At 48.4% G+C, this 23,025-nt stretch overlaps 1 protein-coding gene across 2 annotated transcripts; it reads left to right on the top strand.

Annotated features, from left to right (window-relative positions):
- The first annotated feature begins 373 nt into the window (after nt 1-373).
- On the top strand, nt 374-4,479 carry LOC116953168 (uncharacterized). 2 transcript variants are annotated; one of them, XM_032973089.2, is made up of 3 exons: nt 374-1,183; nt 2,235-2,330; nt 4,081-4,479. In XM_032973089.2, exons 1-3 carry the CDS (start codon nt 467-469, stop codon nt 4,258-4,260), a joined length of 993 nt encoding a protein of 330 aa, XP_032828980.2. In that variant the 5' UTR covers nt 374-466; the 3' UTR covers nt 4,261-4,479. The 2 variants fall into 2 exon arrangements, 1 of the variants encoding a protein (XP_032828980.2); XR_004404544.2 differs by lacking the exon at nt 374-1,183 and adding an exon at nt 1,532-1,692.
- The last annotated feature ends 18,546 nt before the right edge of the window (nt 4,480-23,025 follow it).

The following is a 23,025-nucleotide window of genomic DNA, read 5'->3' as shown; positions in this document are numbered from 1 at the left end:
GCTGTTACAACAAGGTGATAAAGGTTATAACCTTGTTGTAACAGCGAGAGAGCTGTTACAACAAGGTGATAAAGGTTATAACCTTGTTGTAACAGCGAGAGAGCTGTTACAACCTTGTTTTAAGAGCTGTTACAACAAGGTTGAAACAGTGGAACTGCTCGTTCAGCAGTTCAACTGCTGGATTATTTTTTTCCTCCTAAGGATGACCGCTTGTGTTGTGATCGAAACGTTGTGATCTATTATTATTTTTATAATAATAGATCACAGACACTCGCCAGTGGAGTGGACAACCTCCCGTTGCCATGGCTACGGGGCGGCCCGTTGGTTTCCAACCGTGGACTGTCGTTACGAACCAGTGGGCCACGTGACCACCCCACGTGGTTGAACACGTGGGCCACAGTCGAGTCTTACGAGGAGGAGCAGTGCAGCCGCTCTCTGCTGTTGTGATCGCGATCGAACGGCAAAGATGGATGTGTCCAGATGCAAGCCGTACCAAGTGATGCTCACGATGGCGTCTTTAGTCGGATTTGTCACTTGGCAAGGGGTGATGGAGCCGGCCATCTGGCTGCCACCCTCCATACTAAAGGTGAGCGATCACCTGGGGGTTAATTCCCTGATTGGATATCTCGATAACCTGGGTGGCAATGCTGCTAGTCTTGGAAATCCCGGTGATCTTGGTGGCAATGTTGCTCCTCTTGGAAATCCCGATGATCTTGGTGGCAGTGCTGCTCTTCTTGGAAATCCCGATGATCTTGGTGGCAATGTTGCTCCTCTTGGAAATCCCGATGATCTTGGTGGCAGTGCTGCTCTTCTTGGAAATCCTGATGATCTTGGTGGCAATGTTGCTCCTCTTGGAAATCCCGATGATCTTGGTGGCAATGTTGCTCCTCTTGGAAATCCCGATGATCTTGGTGGCAGTGCTGCTCCTCTTGGAAATCCCGATGATCTTGGTGGCAATGCCCCCATGGCATATGCCGACTTTGCTTCGACCGATTTTCCGAGCCAATCGATACCGGACAGCAACGAGAGAGAAGACGTCCCCGCCGAGCAGAGGCCGTGCGACATTCAACCACCGCCGGAGCCGCGAGAGCAGCACCGACATAGCCTCTTGTCGACCGTCATCTCCGTAATCAGCACGGGATTCAGTGCAGTGCAAGTGATCGCGTGGATTTGGGCACGCAAGGTACGTTCATCGCACCGCCGCACTACAACAGTCAAATAACACTTTAGCGTGGGGGTAGCGGTCAACTTTAAAATAAGTTAATATCAAATTTGTATACAGTAGATCGATCCCGGAGGGCATTTTGGTCGATTTGAGGCCGCCTCCCCCGCTATTCCCCTGCGCCCCCGCTACCCCCCCCACTACCCCCTCCGCTACCCCCCCACTACCCCCTCTGCTACCCCCCCACTACCCCTCACTACCCCCCCACTATCCCCACCGCTACCCCCCTCCGCTACCTCCCCTGCACACTCCCCCTCTACAACCACCACCACCCGAACCAACCCAACCCCGTTTTGGAGGCAGGTACGGGGGACCTGAACAGCGTCAGAATCTCTCTTGAGACTGGAGCAGTCCGATAAGCTATGAGGCTGTTTTAGTCTTTCACAGACGTCCAGTATGGGCGGGTCAGCAAGTTGTAGCGGCAAACAGAGCCGCGGGGCCTGCAGGAGAATGTGCGAGGCCTATAACAGGTCTCTATTCGGATGTTGCTGGCACGGCATCGGACAGGCGCATTAGCTAGTGAGCAGACGAGGCGACGTGACACATCGTGACTTAGTCGTTGTGTCCCTCTGGCCGCGGAGGGTGATGTGGGTGCGGACTGGGATGGTGGGGAGTTTTGGCCATACTTCACCTGGCTAGTCATTAGATCCGGTTCAGGGAGAGGGACGGACAGAGCGCATGCCCGGAGCTCCGTTTGTTTAAAATCATGGCCAGACGCGCAGCACGGCGTGATTCAGAAGTGTGCAGGGAAAGTTCGTTGTAAAGTGTTGCTCAGAGCAGTGTTGTGTAATTATTCAAGAAACACCTCTTACGTTTTATAATACGAGCAAATTAGGAATCAACGAGCTAGTATAAATAATGTTCGTACCTGTACGTCGAGTAATGTTTCTGAACTCCATTTGGAAATACGGAGCGTGAAGAGTTTTTTTTGCATGCCAGAGATTCCACATCGTTAACGGGAGTGCGTGTGTGTGCCTCTTATTGTGCATCTTGGCTGTTGCTCTGAGAACAGAAGCCGCGTGATGGCGGCCTGAGTCCACAATTGGTGCGGAAGGCGTTTGTCAACAATTCCAAGGCCCGCTATTTCCAAAGGAGGAACCCGTGTGGGGTGAGTCGCAACACTGGGGGCGCACACAGCCGACAACACAACGCTCGTTGCTCGTGATCCACCGATGAGTCCCAGTGAGAAACGATCACGGGGAAACATTTATACTTCTTTTGTTCTTTCGGTAAAGTCACGTAGAATGAGAATAAAATAATAAATTGATAAAATAAAATAACGCAATAATATTCTCACGACGTTTCGGCCATAGCGGGAAACAGAGCCGCGGGGCCGAAACGTCGTGAGAATATTATTGTGTTATTTTATTTTATCAATTTATTATTTTATTCTCATTCTACGTGATTTTACCGAAAGAACCAAAGAAGATGAATCATTGCAGTCACGAAAGCTTTAAATCGATATTTATTATACTTTTGATTTAAAGCTTTCGTGACTGCAGTAATTCATATTCTTAGCTCTTTCGGTAAAGTCACGTTGAAGGGAAACAATAAAAAAATAAAAAATATATAAATATATTATTGTTTATATATTATATATTTTATTGTTTCCCTTCAACGTGACTTTATAAAATAATAAAATATATAGAAATATATATTATTGTTTATATATTATATATTTTATTGTTTTCCTTCAACGTGACTTTACCAAAAGAGCTAAGAACATGAATTACTGCAGTCACGAAAGCTTTAAATCAAAAGTATAATAAATTTCGATTTAGAGCTTTCGTGACTGCAATGATTCATCTTCTTTGGTTCTTTCGGTAAAGTCACGTAGAATGAGAATAAAATAATAAATTGATAAAATAAAATAACACAATAATATTCTCACGACGTTTCGGTCCCGCGGCTCTATTTCCCGCTATGGCCGAAACGTCGTGAGAATATTATTGTGTTATTTTATTTTATCAATTTATTATTTTATTCTCATTCTACGTGACTTACCGAAAGAACAAAAGAAGTATAATAAATGTTTCCCCGTGAATATATATATAATATATTATTGTAATATATTATTGTTTAATATATAAACAATAATATATATTTATATATATTTTATAAAGTCACGTTGAAGGGAAACAATAAAATATGTAATATATAAACAATAATATATATACTTATATATATTTTATTATTTTATTGTTTCCCTTCAACGTGACTTTACCGAAAGAGCTAAGAATATTTATTATACTCTTCGGTTCTTTCGGTAAAGTCACGTAGGTAGAAAAATAATAGATCACGACGTTTCGATCGCAACACAAGCAATCGTCATCAGGTGGGACAACCACAGCAAGACCACCTGATGACGATTGCTTGTGTTGCGATCGAAACTTCGTGATCTATTGTTTTTCTACCTACGTGACTTTTACCGAAAGAACCAAAGAAAATGGATTCCTGCAGTCACGAACGCTTCAAATCAAGATTGAAACAAATATTGTTTGACTGGGTATTGCATTGTACATTCCTGCATCACACATTATACATCACACATTCTTGAAGATACAAGTTCGATTATCGTGATCTGAAACTGAAAAATGCTAATCAGATGCCATGCGTATAAATTTTGGGTTGGATTGGAAATTGAGCTGTGTACATATCTGTCCATTCCATCCCTGGATTCCTCCCCTATCCATAAATGGTTCTGCATTCACGTGAGCCTATTGTTACAGTTGTCATTGTGAAGCTGACGGTGATTCTGATCACAGTTCTGTAGTATAAATATACACAGGTCTGTGCGTAACTCCGAACGATTGCAGCAGCTGAAATAGAACGCGACTTTGTCCCGCGTGCAAACCCAGGTGATGGTTATCCGCACGCTTCTCGTCAGCAAGGAGGACGCTGGGAGGCCCCGCAAGATGAAAGACTTCGCTGGCAGCGTGATGACCGGAAGAAGACGTGTCCAAGACGGCGGTGGCCCAGCGAAAACAACGAGCCCTTGGAGTCTTCCCAGCCTGCCAAGCTGGATTCGGCGGCAATAGCGAAATCGGGATAGAACTGTTATAAAACTGGGGGAAAAAAAAAAATATATAATAATAACAAAAACATGTTCATTTATTATCTACTACAATAAATATTTATTTCCGAAGAAAATCACTTGTGATATTTCTTCATGGTTGGTTCACTGCTTTATTTACACACCTGTGTTAAAATCCTATGGTTTACAATGTTTTTAAAAATAAAACTCATAATTAAGGCTATGGGGTTGTCACAGAAGCCGCGGTCATCACGTGAGTTGTGAATTTCAGGTCCGCTATAACCTGGACACGACTGCAGAAATATTCAATCAAGCGCTCTCGAAGTTGGACTAGCAGTAAAGAGGAGCCCTGGCAACCACGAGCAATTGGTCTGTGCAGATACACGCAGACACAGAGATACTACCACGTTACAGACACGGAGATACACAGCGATACAGAAGCACAGATACCACACTCTATAGCTCGCCACACTTTACAGCTCACCAGACTCCACAGCTCACCACACTCCACAGCTCACAACACAACTTACCACACTCAGCTCACCACATTCCACAGCTCACAACACTCCACAGGTCACCACACTCAGCTCACCACACTCCAAAGTTCACAACACAACTTACCACACTCCACAGCTCACCACACAACTCACCACACTTCACAGCTCACCACACAACTCACCACACTCCACAGCTCACCACACAACTCACCACACTTCACAACTCAACACTCCACAGCTCAGCACACCCCACCGCTCACCACACAACTCACCACACTCAACACACCACACCACGCTCCCCAGACTCCAAAGCTCACCACACTCAACTCACCACACTCCCCACGCTATCGCTATGAGCCCCACATGCCGCTCACCACACTCATGGTATGAGTAAATTAAGTGAAGTTATTTCCTTTAGCTCATCGTCTGCTTGCAGCCCTAAGCCAGTGGTGGAAGTTCCACATTCCTGTGGTGGAGCCAAAGGCAGTACTTATTTCAGCTTTCCTGAGGGGATAATGGGCTAAGTTAACCACCATCCATGGACGTTAACTAGTAATCTTCCGATTAGCTCAACTGGCACTGGATTAGATTAGATGGGATCCCGGGGTTGGTAATATGCACCACGGAGGTGAGATTTAACTCTCGCACCTGGCATACAGGATCCCGACCCTGACGCCTGCTGGATATTTGGAGTTTGCATGCCTCTCTCCCTGTGGTCGTGTGGATTTTTATCCTGGTCCCTCCGGTTTTCCCCCTCCACAATTAGAAACACTTCATTTGAGCTATTTTGTGATAGCAGGTCACATCTGAAAACAAATGGCTATATTGCTCAGTTGGCCTTACCTGGTAAAATAAATAGTAGTTCATAGCTTTGGGAGGCCCTCTCTGGCAATTTCAATATCTTGTCTTTATTGTTTTACTACCACCAATGGTCATTACCAACACTGTTGTTATTTACCTTGGATATGTAATTTCTCTTTAACACGTAGGCTTTCGCGACCAATATTATTCATAATAAAGGTTTTTGGGTTAGATCGCGTTTATTTATAAATGTGTCGTAACCCTCCACCACCCGACACGGCCAATCAGCAAAAAAAGTGTCACGTTGACAAAAGACAAATAATTCACTACTTTAGCCCACCGGTGTGTTGAAGAGTGAATCCACATTTACAGTTTCAGTACGACGTTTCGCTGGTAAATACATCCAGCATCATCGGCAATTCGCCAGAATGGTAAAGCCCTCGCTTGCTCCCGGTTTTATATAGAACAGCAGGGTGACGTCATCACTTAACTCATATCAGGTGCAGTGATTAGAGGCGGAGGGGGGTATTGTAATTATAATCGATTAGTAATCAGTCATTGGTTATGATTAGTAATGAGTTGTAGATTAGTAATTCTTTAATCAAAATGTAATGTGTATTATTTAATAATACGCTTCCAGGCCGCACTAAACCTTTAGCTGTCAAAGCGATTAAAGTTATTCTTGTTCCTCTCAATTTCAATGGATTCTCTAATTAGTCTTTGCCAGTAATAATTAGTTTTACACACCACTGCAACATTGTCAAAATCAATTGAGTGTCCTTGTTGACAAGCATGTTCTGCCACTGCCGGCAGTTGTGTTTGAGATAATTTAATATTTCTCTGATGTTCTTTTAGTCTTACACTGATGTTACGTCCCGTCTGCCCAATGTAGCAGCTGCCACATAAACAATTAATCCGATAGACACCTTCTGTTGATAATTTAGGTAATGCGCCTTTAGTGCAAGATACTAGTTTTTGAATTTTGTGTACTGTACCAAATCTTACTGTAATGTTTTGCTTTTGCAAAACGCGGGCTAATTTGTCAGTTACTCCTGAGATGTATGGAATTTTTATTGTTTTAACAATCTGGTCGCTTTCAGCAGTATTGCTTTGCGATCGTGATTTGGCATTCAGTGCTCTGTTAATTTGAGCATTATTGTAGCCATTCTGTCGTAGTGCGTCTTTAATGTGCTTAATCTCTCTCACTAGACTCTCACCATCTGACACTGTTTTAGCCCGATGTATGAGTGTCTTGATAAGAGAGGATTTCTGAGCTGGATGATGATGTGATTCTGCAAATCATTAAGTGTATCTTTACCATGTGGCCAGACAACCAAAGTGTCATCCACATATCTAAACCAAAAGGATGGTTTTAATGTGCTCGAGGCAAGTGCTCTTATTTCAAAGTTTTCCATGTACAAATTTGCTATAGCAGGGGATAAAGGAGAACCCATTGCTGCTCCTTCCTTTTGTTTAAAGAAATCCCCTCTCCATAAGAAGTAAGTGTTATTTAAACAATGGCCAGCAAGTTTCGGAATATCTTTTGGTAAACCGGTATTCTTTACTAGTGTATCAAGTAATATAAAACCTTGTATATGTTTGGTCATTTTTGTTATCCAGTGCAGGATGAGGGCCTCACCGTGCCACGTGAGCTGCTGGGATTAGCTGCCCATACTTCAACGCACTAGTAGTCAACGTGGGTTAGTCGAGCCGAGAAGTAAAGAGCGATGTCATTAATTTCACTACACTGCCCTCTGCTTCCCCTACACGTAAGCCACTTACAAGAAACTGACATGCACATGGCCACCCATCCAGGCACTATCCAGGTTCAACCCCACTCAGCATTGATGAGATCTGTGCATTTTGGGCCATTTTATCAAAGGCTATACAGTAATGCATTAGAAGAGCTAAATGAAATGTTTTGGCCAATCCCTCATATAATGTCATACGGCATATTTACCTGTATATTATAGATGCTACTGTATTGCAATATATTTACCTGCACATTTTAGGCACAATTGTACAACACACGATTATGCCAAAAAAATATATATCAGTTTGAAAATGTGGAAAACTATATTGTCTTGTTTGTATAGGTCTGGCAGCACTGAAGAAATAATATAACAAAAAATCTAAACAGCGTGCATTTCAGGTGAACGGGACACATCTCCGGTTACCGCCGGTGTCAGGGAAAATCTGAAACCACCAGGACCCATTCACATCTGTAAACTAAGAGCATAGGGCATATGACCGTGCATGTATTCAATGTATTATAAGAAAAGCAGGGCTTTTCACAGACGAGCATTTCAGGCTTTAACCTGAACCAAAATAATCCCATTTCAGTGTGTCTGGCGAGACGACACTGTGCAGTTTGACATAACTCGCAAATGTCTTTATGCAGTGCCGTGGCTCATAGTGGTTTTTTTCTTTAAATGCGTTTTCTAAAAGTAAATATAAAGGGCATTTTTGTATTTTAAGACTGACCTTTCATGAATAAAACTTCCATCGATAACAATGTACGTGTATTCTAACAATTGACAAACAATTTGTACCCTAAAACCGTACAAACATATTACATATGTGGGATATTAAACGGACAGTCGAAATTGTAATTGAGCAATAATACGTATTGTATTCATCCTGTGAAGCCTGGACTGAGCTCGACTGTTTTTTTTAATGACGGTTCGATTCCCAGCCTTGGCAAACCAGTGGTGTTCGATAACTGTGCAACCCCGATCCTCACTAACCTTCACCGACCTGTACCGACCAACAAGATAAAGTATCGTCAAAAAAACCTCCACGGTCTACATGGCGTGGAGACGAAGCCTCCATCCAGGAGTGTAAGTACAGGGGGTCTGAACGATAAGCGTCATGTCGAACATGCCAAACGTTGACGCACGTGTGGTCGTGGCAAGACAGGGCACGTGAGGCGTCTTGGGACACACGCCCAGTTGCCAAGTAAAATCTGCCACACACACACAGAACACTCCCTCAGATGGAGCTGTCCAGGCTAAGCTCCGGAAAAAAAATATCCACCCCCTGTCAGAGGTAGGGGGCAGTTGTCTGGGGATTTGGGGGGGGGTCCCAGGAAAATGTCATGAAAGATTAAGCCCTGGAAATGTCCATATAAAACCCAATGTACATGTACGGTTACGTTTTGCTAATCCACTGCTGGATGGTCTCCTCTCCACGCCGTGCGGGTCGTGGTAGGGGGGGGGGGTGTATTTGACCATACTTCACCACACTCTTTGGTTCTATTCCGTAAAGTCACGTAGGTAAAAAATAAAACAACAAAAATCACGACGTTTCGGCCACAACACAAGTGGCCTTCATCAGGCGAAGGGACCGTACTGTCCACGTTAGTAAGTGCAGACTTGATGTTGTTTGTTATCAGCTACGTCCGGACGGGACTGGAACTCAGGTAGTCCACAAGGCAGTGGTCCACTCACGGCTGCATCACCACTCCCCCCCAGGCACGTGGCAAGAACACAGAAATAACAATAGTAACAGTGATGATGGCCATGCCTCGGTTGGCATTAGATGCGAATGAAGTTCAACATTCATACGTAGGGCTGTCCCGTGCTGTCAAACCATACAGTAGTCCCCGCTCGCCCATTTAACCGTGCAGTCATGCATGGCGATGCATCTATGATGCCAGTTGCATCCAGTCTCAAACCTGCTGAGCTTCCGAGATCAGACGCATTCCGAGTTTATTTTCTCCAAAACCGGAAAACCATTATCACCATCATCCTCCCTTCCCCTCCAAGTTCCTAAACACGGTGTAACCTTTCTCAACTCGGGACGCGTACTGCACGTACAGGTGTGTCACGCAAGCTCGCATCCATTCTACAAAATACGAAGAGAGTGGCGATGTTTGTTGCCGGCCGCTCTGGTGTCGTTTTCGGGCCTCCTTGCGTGTGCCACACCGCGCTTGCCGACACCGCGGTCCTTTTAAATCGTCAACGGCAAGTCGGTGTGTCAAGTCGGTGTGCACGTTGATGAACGTAAATCCGTGCGAATTGTCAACGCTGCTGATACACACACACACGACAAAGATCCCCCGTGTAGCCTGTAACAGATTGAAGGGGCAAGTGCTGTTAGCGAGCAGCACCTATTGAAGGCCGGAATGGTACACGAGGGGGGGGGGGTGTGGGTGGTCAGCACCACGCCCGGCCGCCTTTGTCTCCCCAGTGATGATGTTTACGCACCGCACCAGGTACTCATTTGAGGCCGTGAGCGGTAATCGAACTCTGGGTTCGTGGCGCAGCGTAGCGCTAACCGCTGCACCACCGCTCCTCGCACAGCACGCGCCCCGCAAGTCACCAAGAGTCGTCGAGAGGGTGACGATGACGACAGTGGCGGCGTCTTCGTCGCCTCGCCTCGTCACCCACCACCATCATCATCAGAGTTACACATCTGGGAAACGTTTTACTCACCAAGGGATTCAGACCGCTCGATCACCATCCTCCTCCTGTTTAACACGTAGGCTTTCGCGACCAATATTATTCATAATAACGGTTTTTGGGTTAGATCGCGTTTATTTATAAATGTGTCGTAACCCTCCACCACCCGACACGGCCAATCAGCAAAAAAAGGTGTCACGTTGACAAAAGACAAATAATTCACTACTTTAGCCCACCGGTGTGTTGAAGAGTGAATCCACATTTACAGTTTGAGTACGCCGTTTCGCTGGTAAATACTTCCAGCATCATCGGGCAATTCGCCAGAATGGTAAAGCCCTCGCTTGCTCCCGGTTTTATATAGAGCAGCAGGGTGACGTCATCACTTAACTCATATCAGGTGCAGAGATTAGAGGCGGAGGGGGGTATTGTAATTATATAATCGATTAGTAATCAGTCATTGGTTATGATTTGTAATGAGTTGTAGATTAGTAATTCTTTAAATCAAAATGTAATGTGTATTATTTAATAATACGCTTCCAGGCCGCACTAAGCCGGTAGCTGTCAGAGCGATTAAAGTTGTTCTTGTTCCTCTCAATTTCAATGGATTCTCTAATTAGTCTTTGCCAGTAATAATTAGTTTTACACACCACTGCAACATTGTCAAAATCAATTGAGTGTCCTTGTTGACAAGCATATTCTGCCACTGCCGAGAGTTGTGTTTGAGATAATTTAATATTTCTCTGATGTTCTTTTAGTCTTACACTGATGTTACGTCCCGTCTGCCCAATGTAGCAGCTGCCACATGAACAATTAATCCGATATACACCTTCTGTTGATAGTTTAGGTAATGCGTCTTTAGTGCAAGATACTAGTTTTTGAATTTTGTGTACTGTACCAAATCTTACTGTACTGTACCAAATCTTGCTGTAATGTTTTGCTTTTGCAAAACGCGGGCTAATTTGTCAGTTATTCCTGAGATATATGGAATTTTTATTGTTTTAACAATCTGGTCGCTTTCAGCAGTATTGCTTTGCGATCGTGATTTGGCATTCAGTGCTCTGTTAATTTGAGCATTATTGTAGCCATTCTGTCGTAGTGCGTCTTTAACGTGTTTAATCTCTCTCACTAGACTCTCACCATCTGACACTCAGTGAGTGTCAAACGTCGTACTCAAACTGTAAATGTGGATTCACTCTTCAACACACCGGTGGGCTAAAGTAGTGAATTATTTGTCTTTTGTCAACGTGACACTTTTTTGCTGATTGGCCGTGTCGGGTGGTGGAGGGTTACGACACATTTATAAATAAACGCGATCTAACCCAAAAACCGTTATTATGAACATCCTCCTGCTGCTGCTGCTGTCAAAGACGACTCTTTCGATCGCGATAACGCTGCCTATGATTTCCTTCGATTGATCGATGACGACGTCAACGACGATAATAACAATAATGGTTAATTAAAAACAGCAAGAAGTGAACTTTTTGAGTCTCCGGCTGAGAGTGAGTGGAGGCAGCGGGCGCGTTGTTTGGCTGAGCGCGACAGCGCGGGTTGCCGTGGCGACGAGACGCAGGGCACCCTCCTCCCCTCTCCGCCCTTACAGGGGGCCTCGAGCAGCCCCACCACCACTCAGCTCACCACACAGCTCACCACTCAGCTCACCACTCAGCTTACCACACTCCACAGCTCACCACTCAGCTCACCACTCAGCTCACCACTCAGCTTACCACACTCCACAGCTCACCACTCAGCTCACCACTCAGCCCACCGCTCAGCTCACCACAGCTCACCACTCAGCTCATCACTCAGCTCACCACACTCCACAGCTCACCACTCAGCTCACCACACTCCACAGCTCACCACTCAGCCCACCACACTCCACAGCTCACCACTCAGCTCATCACACTCCACAGCTCACCACACTAAGCTCACCACACTCCACAGCTCACCACACTCCACAGCTCACCACGCTCAGCAGGTTTAAGCCTGGATACTACTGGCATCATAGACTCAACACAATGCATGACTGCACGGTTAAATAGGCGAGCGGGGACCACTACTTTCGCACCTAATGCCATCCTGATCATGGCCATCATCACCATTGGGTAGACTAATGTCTTTCAGTGTTCTTAACACAATTTATAAACGTGCGTTTAGAGAATTTAGCTGCTACACATGTCCACGTGATCGGCCAATTTCTTGAACTATCATTCGTGATAGGTCGCTTATGAAAAATACCTTTATAGCTCAGTTTGCTTCAATTACCTTTTATTGTTCACTTAATGCTTTCGTGACTGCAGGAATTCATATTCTTTGGGTCTTTCGGTAAAGTCACGTAGATAGGTTAAAAGAAAATAACAACAAATAACAACTACCACGTTTCGATCGCAACACAAGCGTTCGTCATCACGCTTGTGTTGCGATCGAAACGTCGTAGTTTTAATAATGTAATTTTTTGGTTATTTCCTTTGAACCTATCAACGTGACTTTCCCGAAAGACCCAAAGAATATCACCTTTAATTATTTTCACAACTTTATATCATCAAATATCAGAAGCAAAGCAGGCTTGAGCCTCGACCCTGGATCAGTGAGTGGTTTGCGCAGCCGATTGTTGATGTGTAAAGCTGCGTGGCCCTACCCGTTCACGCTGGCGGGACGTGTTGAAGAAGTCTCCTCCACACTGTACCCCAGCAGACATGACCTGCCCGTTCACTCAGTGGCGTTTACCATTCAAACTTTTGGGGCTGACAGAGGCGGGGTGAGGATCAACTGCTGCGCTGCGAGATCGAACTGGCAACCACCGCATTTGCCAGTCGAATGCGGGAACGAACAACACCACGGCAACATCATTCCAATGTGTGTGCGGAATTCCATCTTTATTGAGAAAGTATCAATTCTCTTTGTGAATGCGTATTAACGTTGTTCACTTGGCACCATTGTTGCGTGTTCAGTCTCCATTCACGGTCGTTGGTGACAAAGAGAACGAAAACGGAAGGGGTGCACACACAATACTAGGATGATCTTGATTTTAAAAAATATGTAAATCAATGGGCCATTACTCTCTGGTTCTTTCGGTACAGTCGCGTAGGTAGAAACAAAATAATAATAATAGATCACGACGTTTCGATCGCAACACAAGCGGCCGTTCTCAGGCGGAAAAAAACAGCGAGAGAGCTGTTACAACAAGGTGATAAAGGTTATAACCTTGTTGTAACAGCGAGAGAGCTGTTACAAGGTGATAAAGGTTATAACCTTGTTGTAACAGCGAGAGAGCTGTTACAACCTTGTTTTAAGAGCTGTTACAACAAGGTTGAAACAGTGGAACTGCTCGTTCAGCAGTTCAACTGCTGGATTATTTTTTCCTCCTAAGGATGACCGCTTGTGTTGCGATCGAAACGTTGTGATCTATTATTATTTTTATAATAATAGATCACAGACACTCGCCAGTGGAGTGGACAACCTCCCGTTGCCATGGCTACGGGGCGGCCCGTTGGGTTCCAACCGTGGACTGTCGTTACGAACCAGTGGGCCACGTGACCACCCCACGTGGTTGAACACGTGGGCCACAGTCGAGTCTTACGAGGAGGAGCAGTGCAGACGCTCTCTGCTGTTGTGATCGCGATCGAACGGCAAAGATGGATGTGTCCAGATGCAACCCGTACCAAGTGATGCTCACGATGGCGTCTTTAGTCGGATTTGTCACTTGGCAAGGGGTGATGGAGCCGGCCATCTGGCTGCCACCCTCCATACTAAAGGTGAGCGATCACCTGGGGGTTAATTCCCTGATTGGATATCTCGATAACCTGGGTGGCAATGCTGCTAGTCTTGGAAATCCCGATGATCTTGGTGGCAATGTTGCTCCTCTTGGAAATCCCGATGATCTTGGTGGCAGTGCTGCTCTTCTTGGAAATCCCGATGATCTTGGTGGCAATGTTGCTCCTCTTGGAAATCCCGATGATCTTGGTGGCAGTGCTGCTCTTCTTGGAAATCCCGATGATCTTGGTGGCAATGTTGCTCCTCTTGGAAATCCCGATGATCTTGGTGGCAATGCCCCCATGGCATATGCCGACTTTGCTTCGACCGATTTTCCGAGCCAATCGATACCGGACAGCAACGAGAGAGAAGACGTCCCCGCCGAGCAGAGGCCGTGCGACATTCAACCACCGCCGGAGCCGCGAGAGCAGCACCGACATAGCCTCTTGTCGACCGTCATCTCCGCAATCAGCACGGGATTCAGTGCAGTGCAAGTGATCGCGTGGATTTGGGCACGCAAGGTACGTTCATCGCACCGCCGCACTACAACAGTCAAATAACACTTTAGCGTGGGGGTAGCGGTCAACTTTAAAATAAGTTAATATCAAATTTGTATACAGTAGATCGATCCCGGAGGGCATTTTGGTCGATTTGAGGCCGCCTCCCCCGCTACTCCCCTGCGCCCCCGCTACCCCCCCCACTACCCCCCCTACCCCCCACTACCCCCCCACTACCCCTCACTACCCCCCCCCACTATCCCCACCGCTACCCCCCTCCGCTGCCCCCCTCCGCTACCTCCCCTGCACACTCCCCCTCTACAACCACCACCACCCGAACCAACCCAACCCCGTTTTGGAGGCAGGTACGGGGGACCTGAACAGCGTCAGAATCTCTCTTGAGACTGGAGCAGTCCGATAAGCTATGAGGCTGTTTTAGTCTTTCACAGACGTCCAGTATGGGCGGGTCAGCAAGTTGTAGCGGCAAACAGAGCCGCGGGGCCTGCAGGAGAATGTGCGAGGCCTATAACAGGTCTCTATTCGGATGTTGCTGGCACGGCATCGGACAGGCGCATTAGCTAGTGAGCAGATGAGGCGACGTGACACATCGTGACTTAGTCGTTGTGTCCCTCTGGCCGCGGAGGGTGATGTGGGTGCGGACTGGGATGGTGGGGAGTTTTGGCCATACTTCACCTGGCTAGTCATTAGATCCGGTTCAGGGAGAGGGACGGACAGAGCGCATGCCCGGAGCTCCGTTTGTTTAAAATCATGGCCAGACGCGCAGCACGGCGTGATTCAGAAGTGTGCAGGGAAAGTTCGTTGTAAAGTGTTGCTCAGAGCAGTGTTGTGTAATTATTCAAGAAACACCTCTTACGTTTTATAATACGAGCAAATTAGGAATCAACGAGCTAGCATAAATAATGTTCGTACCTGTACGTCGAGTAATGTTTCTGAACTCCATTTGGAAATACGGCGAGTGAAGAGGTTTTTTTTGCATGCCAGAGATTCCACATCGTTAACGGGAGTGCGTGTGTGTGCCTCTTATTGTGCATCTTGGCTGTTGCTCTGAGAACAGAAGCCGCGTGATGGCGGCCTGAGCCCACAATTGGTGCGGAAGGCGTTTGTCAACAATTCCAAGGCCCGCTATTTCCAAAGGAGGAACCCGCGTGGGGTGAGTCGCAACACTGGGGGCGCACACAGCCGACAACACAACGCTCGTTGCTCGCGATCCACCGATGAGTCCCAGTGAGAAACGATCACGGGGAAACATTTATTATACTTCTTTTGTTCTTTCGGTAAAGTCACGTAGAATGAGAATAAAATAATAAATTGATAAAATAACACAATAATATTCTCACGACGTTTCGGCCATAGCGGAAAACAGAGCCGCGGGGCCGAAACGTCGTGAGAATATTATTGTGTTATTTTATTTTATCAATTTATTATTTTATTCTCATTCTACGTGATTTTACCGAAAGAACCAAAGAAGATGAATCATTGCAGTCACGAAAGCTTTAAATCGTAATTTATTATTCTTTTGATTTAAAGCTTTCGTGACTGCAGTAATTCATATGCTTAGCTCTTTCGGTAAAGTCACGTTGAAGGGAAACAATAAAATATATAATATATAAACAATAATATATATTTTATTATTTTATAAAGTCACGTTGAAGGGAAACAATAAAATATATATAATATATAAATATATATTTATATATAATATATATTTATATATATTTATATATTATATATTTTATTGTTTCCCTTCAACGTGACTTTATAAAATAATAAAATATATAGAAATATATATTATTGTTTATATATTAAACAATAATATATTACAATAATATATTATATATATTCACGGGGAAACATTTATTATACTTCTTTTGTTCTTTCGGTAAAGTCACGTAGAATGAGAATAAAATAATAAATTGATAAAATAAAATAACACAATAATATTCTCACGACGTTTCGGCCATAGCGGGAAACAGAGCCGCGGGGCCGAAACGTCGTGAGAATATTATTGTGTTATTTTATTTTATCAATTTATTATTTTATTCTCATTCTACGTGATTTTACCGAAAGAACCAAAGAAGATGAATCATTGCAGTCACGAAAGCTTTAAATCGATATTTATTATACTTTTGATTTAAAGCTTTCGTGACTGCAGTAATTCATATTCTTAGCTCTTTCGGTAAAGTCACGTTGAAGGGAAGCAATAAAATAATAAAAAATATATAAATATATTATTGTTTATATATTATATATTTTATTGTTTCCCTTCAACGTGACTTTATAAAATAATAAAATATATAGAAATATATTATTGTTTATATATTATATTTTATTGTTTTCCTTCAACGTGACTTTACCGAAAGAGCTAAGAACATGAATTACTGCAGTCACGAAAGCTTTAAATCAAAAGTATAATAAATTTCGATTTAGAGCTTTCGTGACTGCAATGATTCATCTTCTTTGGTTCTTTCGGTAAAGTCACGTAGAATGAGAATAAAATAATAAATTGATAAAATAAAATAACACAATAATATTCTCACGACGTTTCGGTCCCGCGGCTCTATTTCCCGCTATGGCCGAAACGTCGTGAGAATATTATTGTGTTATTTTATTTTATCAATTTATTATTTTATTCTCATTCTACGTGACTTACCGAAAGAACAAAATAAGTATAATAAATGTTTCCCCGTGAATATATATAATATATTATTGTAATATATTATTGTTTAATATATAAACAATAATATATATTTATATATATTTTATTATTTTATAAAGTCACGTTGAAGGGAAACAATAAAATATGTAATATATAAACAATAATATATATACTTATATATATTTTATTATTTTATTGTTTCCCTTCAACGTGACTTTACCGAAAGAGCTAAGAATATTTATTATACTCTTCGGTTCTTTCGGTAAAGTCACGTAGGTAGAAAAATAATAGATCACGACGTTTCGATCGCAACACAAGCAACCGTCATCAGGTGGGACAACCACAGCAAGACCACCTGATGACGATTGCTTGTGTTGCGATCGAAACTTCGTGATCTATTGTTTTTCTACCTACGTGACTTTTACCGAAAGAACCAAAGAAAATGGATTCCTGCAGTCACGAAAGCTTCAAATCAAGATTGAAACAAATATTGTTTGACTGGGTATTGCATTGTACATTCCTGCATCATACATTATACATCACACATTCTTGAAGATATGCCATGCGTATAAATTTTGGGTTGGATTGGAAATTGAGCTGTGTACATATCTGTCCATTCCATCCCTGGATTCCTCCCCTATCCATAAATGGTTCTGCATTCACGTGAGCCTATTGTTACAGTTGTCATTGTGAAGCTGACGGTGATTCTGATCACAGTTCTGTAGTATAAATATACACAGGTCTGTGCGTAACTCCGTACGATTGCAGCAGCTGAAATAGAACGCGACTTTGTCCCGCGTGCAAACCCAGGTGATGGTTATCCGCACGCTTCTCGTCAGCAAGGAGGACGCTGGGAGGCCCCGCAAGATGAAAGACTTCGCTGGCAGCGTGATGACCGGAAGAAGACGTGTCCAAGACGGCGGTGGCCCAGCGAAGACAACGAGCCCTTGGAGTCTTCCCAGCCTGCCAAGCTGGATTCGGCGGCAATAGCGAAATCGGGATAGAACTGTTATAAAACTGGGGGAAAAAAAATAATAATAACAAAAACATGTTCATTTATTATCTACTACAATAAATATTTATTTCCGAAGAAAATCACGTGTGATATTTCTTCTTGGTTGGTTCACTGCTTTATTTACACACCTGTGTTAAAATCCTATGGTTTACAATGTTTTTAAAAATAAAACTCATAATTAAGGCTATGGGGTTGTCACAGAAGCCGCGGTCATCACGTGAGTTGTGAATTTCAGGTCCGCTATAACCTGGACACGACTGCATAAATATTCAATCAAGCGCTCTCGAAGTTGGACTATCAGTAAAGAGGAGCCCTGGCAACCACGAGCAATTGGTCTGTGCAGATACACGCAGACACAGAGATACTACCACGTTACAGACACGGAGATACACAGCGATACAGAAGCACAGATACCACACTCTATAGCTCGCCACACTTTACAGCTCACCACACTCCACAGCTCACCACACTCCACAGCTCACCACACTCCAAAGTTCACAACAACTTACCACACTCAGCTCACCACACTCCACAGCTCACAACACTCCACAACTCACCACACTCCACAGCTCACCACTCTTAGCTCACCACACTCCACAGCTCACCACACAACTCACCACACTTCACAGCTCACCACACAACTCACCACACTTCACAACTCAACACTCCACAGCTCACCACACCCCACCGCTCACCACACAACTCACCACACTCAACACACCACACTCCACAGCTCACCACACTCCACAGCTCCCCAGACTCCAAAGCTCACCACACTCAACTCACCACACTCCCCACGCTATCGCTATGAGCCCCACATGCCGCTCACCTCACCTCACCGCTCACCTCACCGCCCACCTCACCTCACCGCTCACCTCACCGCCCACCTCACCTCACCGCTCACCTCACCGCTGACCTCACCTCACCGCTCACCTCACCGCTCACCTCACCTCACCTCACCGCTCACCTCACCGCTCACCTCACCGCTCACCGCTCACCTCACCACTCACCTCACCTCACCGCTCACCTCACCTCACCGCTCACCTCACCGCTCACCTCACCTCACCGCTCACCTCACCGCCCACCTCACCTCACCGCTCACCTCACCGCCCACCTCACCTCACCGCTCACCTCACCGTCCACCTCACCTCACCGCTCACCTCACCGCCCACCTCACCACTCGCCTCACCGCCCACCTCACCTCACCGCTCGCCTCACCGCCCACCTCACCTCACCGCTCGCCTCACCGCCCACCTCACCTCACCGCTCACCTCACCGCCCACCTCACCTCACCGCTCACCTCTCCTCACCGCTCACCTCACCGCTCACCTCACCTCACCGCCCACCTCACCGCTCACCTCACCTCACCGCTCACCTCACCGCTCACCTCACCTCACCGCTCACCTCACCGCTCACCGCTCACCTCACCGCTCACCGCTCACCTCACCGCTCACCTCACCGCTCACCTCACCTCACCGCTCACCTCACCGCTCACCTCACCTCACCGCTCACCTCACCGCTCACCGCTCACCTCACCGCCCACCTCACCTCACCGCTCACCTCACCGCCCACCTCACCTCACCGCTCACCTCACCGCCCACCTCACCTCACCGCTCAGCTCACCGCCCACCTCACCTCACCGCTCACCTCACCGCCCACCTCACCTCACCGCTCACCTCACCGCCCACCTCACCTCACCGCTCACCTCACCGCCCACCTCACCTCACCGCTCACCTCACCGCCCACCTCACCTCACCGCTCACCTCACCGCCCACCTCACCTCACCGCTCACCTCACCGCCCACCTCACCTCACCGCTCACCTCACCGCCCACCTCACCTCACCGCTCACCTCACCGCCCACCTCACCTCACCGCTCACCTCACCGCCCACCTCACCTCACCGCTCACCTCACCGCCCACCTCACCTCACCGCTCACCTCACCGCCCACCTCACCTCACCGCTCACCTCACCGCCCACCTCACCTCACCGCTCACCTCACCGCCCACCTCACCTCACCGCTCATCTCACCGCCCACCTCACCTCACCGCTCACCTCACCGCCCACCTCACCTCACCGCTCACCTCACCGCCCACCTCACCTCACCGCTCACCTCACCGCCCACCTCACCTCACCGCTCACCTCACCGCCCACCTCACCTCACCGCTCACCTCACCGTCCACCTCACCTCACCGCTCACCTCACCGCCCACCTCACCTCACCGCTCACCTCACCGCCCACCTCACCTCACCGCTCACCTCACCGCCCACCTCACCTCACCGCTCACCTCACCGCCCACCTCACCTCACCGCTCACCTCACCGCCCACCTCACCTCACCGCTCACCTCACCGCTGACCTCACCTCACCGCTCACCTCACCGCTCACCTCACCTCACCTCACCGCTCACCTCACCGCTCACCTCACCGCTCACCGCTCACCTCACCACTCACCTCACCTCACCTCACCGCTCACCTCACCGCTCACCTCACCTCACCGCTCACCTCACCGCTCACCTCACCTCACCGCTCACCTCACCGCCCACCTCACCTCACCGCTCACCTCACCGCCCACCTCACCTCACCGCTCACCTCACCGTCCACCTCACCTCACCGCTCACCTCACCGCCCACCTCACCGCTCACCTCACCGCCCACCTCACCTCACCGCTCACCTCACCGCCCACCTCACCTCACCTCACCTCGCCTCACCGCTCACCTCGCCTCACCGCTCACCTCACCTCACCGCTCACCTCACCTCACCGCTCACCTCACCGCTCACCTCACCTCACCGCTCACCTCACCTCACCTCGCCTCACCGCTCACCTCACCGCTCACCTCACCTCACCGCTCACCTCACCTCACCTCACCTCGCCTCACCGCTCACCTCGCCTCACCGCTCACCTCACCTCACCTCACCGCTCACCTCACCTCATCGCTCACCTCACCTCACCGCTCACCTCACCTCACCGCTCACCTCACCTCACCGCTCACCTCACCCCACCTCACCGCTCACCTCATCACACCGCTCACCTCACCTCACACCTCACCGCTCAGCTCACCTCACCGCTCACCTCACCGCTCACCTCACCTCACCGCTCACCTCATCTCACCTCACCGCTCACCTCACCTCACCTCACCGCTCACCTCACCTCACCTCACCGCTCACCTCACCTCACCTCACAGCTCACCTCACCTCACCTCTCACCTCACCTCACCGCTCACCTCACCTCACCGCTCACCTCACCTCACCGCTCACCTCACCTCACCGCTCACCTCACCTCACCTCACCGCTCACCTCACCGCTCACCTCACCTCACCGCTCACCTCACCTCACCTCACCGCTCACCTCACCTCACCGCTCACCTCACCTCACCGCTCACCTCACCTCACCTCACCGCTCACCTCACCGCTCACCTCACCTCACCGCTCAGCTCACCTCACCGCTCAGCTCACCTCACCGCTCCGCTCACCTCAGCGCTCAGGTCACCTCACCGCTCAGCTCAGCTCACCGCTCAGCTCAGCTCACCGCTCAGCTCACCACCCAGCTCACCACCCAGCTCACCACCCAGCTCACCACTCAGCTCACCACTCAGCTCGCCACTCAGCTCGCCACTCAGCTCACCACTCAGCTCACCACTCAGCTCACCACACTCCACAGCTCACCACTCACCTCACCGCTCACCTCACCGCCCACTTCACCTCACCGCTCACCTCACCGCCCACCTCACCTCACCGCTCACCTCACCGCCCACCTCACCTCACCGCTCACCTCACCGCCCACCTCACCTCACCGCTCACCTCACCGCCCACCTCACCTCACCGCTCACCTCACCTCCCACCTCACCTCACCGCTCACCTCACCGCCCTCCTCACCTCACCGCTCACCTCACCGCCCACCTCACCTCACCGCTCACCTCACCGCCCACCTCACCTCACCGCTCACCTCACCGCCCACCTCACCGCCCACCTCACCTCACCGCTCACCTCACCGCCCACCTCACCTCACCGCTCACCTCACCGCCCACCTCACCGCTCACCTCACCGCCCACCTCACCTCACCGCTCACCTCACCGCTCACCTCACCTCACCGCTCACCTCACCGCTCACCTCACCTCACCGCTCACCTCACCTCACCGCTCACCTCACCGCTCACCTCACCGCTCACCTCACCGCTCACCTCACCTCACCGCTCACCTCACCGCTCACCTCACCGCTCACCGCTCACCTCACCGCTCACCTCACCGCTCACCTCACCTCACCCCTCACCTCACCTCACCCCTCACCTCACCGCTCACCTCTCGCCTCACCGCTCACTTCCCGCTCACCTCACCTCACCGCTCAACTCCCCTCACCGCTCACCTCACCGCTCACCTCACCGCTCACCTCACCTCACTGCTCACCTCACCGCTCACCTCTCACCTCACCTCTCACCTCACCGCTCACCTCTCACCTCACCGCTCACCTCACCGCTCACCTCTCACCTCACCGCTCACCTCACCGCTCACCTCTCACCTCACCTCACCGCTCACCTCACCGCTCACCTCACCGCTCACCTCACCGCTCACCTCACCTCACCGCTCACCTCAACTCATCTCACCGCTCACCTCACCTCACCTCACCGCTCACCTCACCGCTCACCTCACCTCACCGCTCACCTCACCGCTCAGTTCACCGCTCCTCACCTCACCGCTCACCTCACCTCACACCTCACCTTACCTCACCGCTCACCTCAACTCACCTCGCCTCACCGCTCACCTCACCGCTCACCTCACCTCACCGCTCACCTCACCTCACCTCGCCTCACCGCTCACCTCGTCTCACCGCTCACCTCACCTCACCTCGCCTCACCGCTCACCTCACCGCTCACCTCACCTCACCGCTCACCTCACCTCACCTCACCTCGCCTCACCGCTCACCTCACCTCACCGCTCACCTCACCTCACCTCGCCTCACCGCTCACCTCACCGCTCACCTCACCTCACCGCTCACCTCACCTCACCTCACCTCGCCTCACGGCTCACCTCGCCTCACCGCTCACCTCACCTCACCTCACCGCTCACCTCACCTCATCGCTCACCTCACCTCACCGCTCACCTCACCTCACCGCTCACCTCACCTCACCGCTCACCTCA

This window comes from Petromyzon marinus, unplaced genomic scaffold (assembly GCF_048934315.1).
Source record: "Petromyzon marinus isolate PM22_M1 ecotype Great Lakes invasive population unplaced genomic scaffold, UKy_Petmar_22M1.pri1.0 PM_Scaffold_41, whole genome shotgun sequence".
In the NCBI taxonomy this organism is placed as follows: Eukaryota; Metazoa; Chordata; class Hyperoartia; order Petromyzontiformes; family Petromyzontidae; genus Petromyzon; species Petromyzon marinus.
This window is presented reverse-complemented; position numbering and strand designations above follow the sequence as displayed.

What these genes read in the sequence shown, in the direction of transcription:
- LOC116953168 (XM_032973089.2), top strand. Translation starts at nt 467, where the DNA reads ATGGATGTGTCCAGATGCAAGCCGTACCAAGTGATGCTCACGATGGCG. An exon ending in CGTGGATTTGGGCACGCAAG is followed by an intron (nt 1,184 to 2,234) that starts GTACGTTCATCG and finishes CTCTGAGAACAG; the next exon opens with AAGCCGCGTGATGGCGGCCT. An exon ending in AAAGGAGGAACCCGTGTGGG is followed by an intron (nt 2,331 to 4,080) that starts GTGAGTCGCAAC and finishes GTGCAAACCCAG; the next exon opens with GTGATGGTTATCCGCACGCT.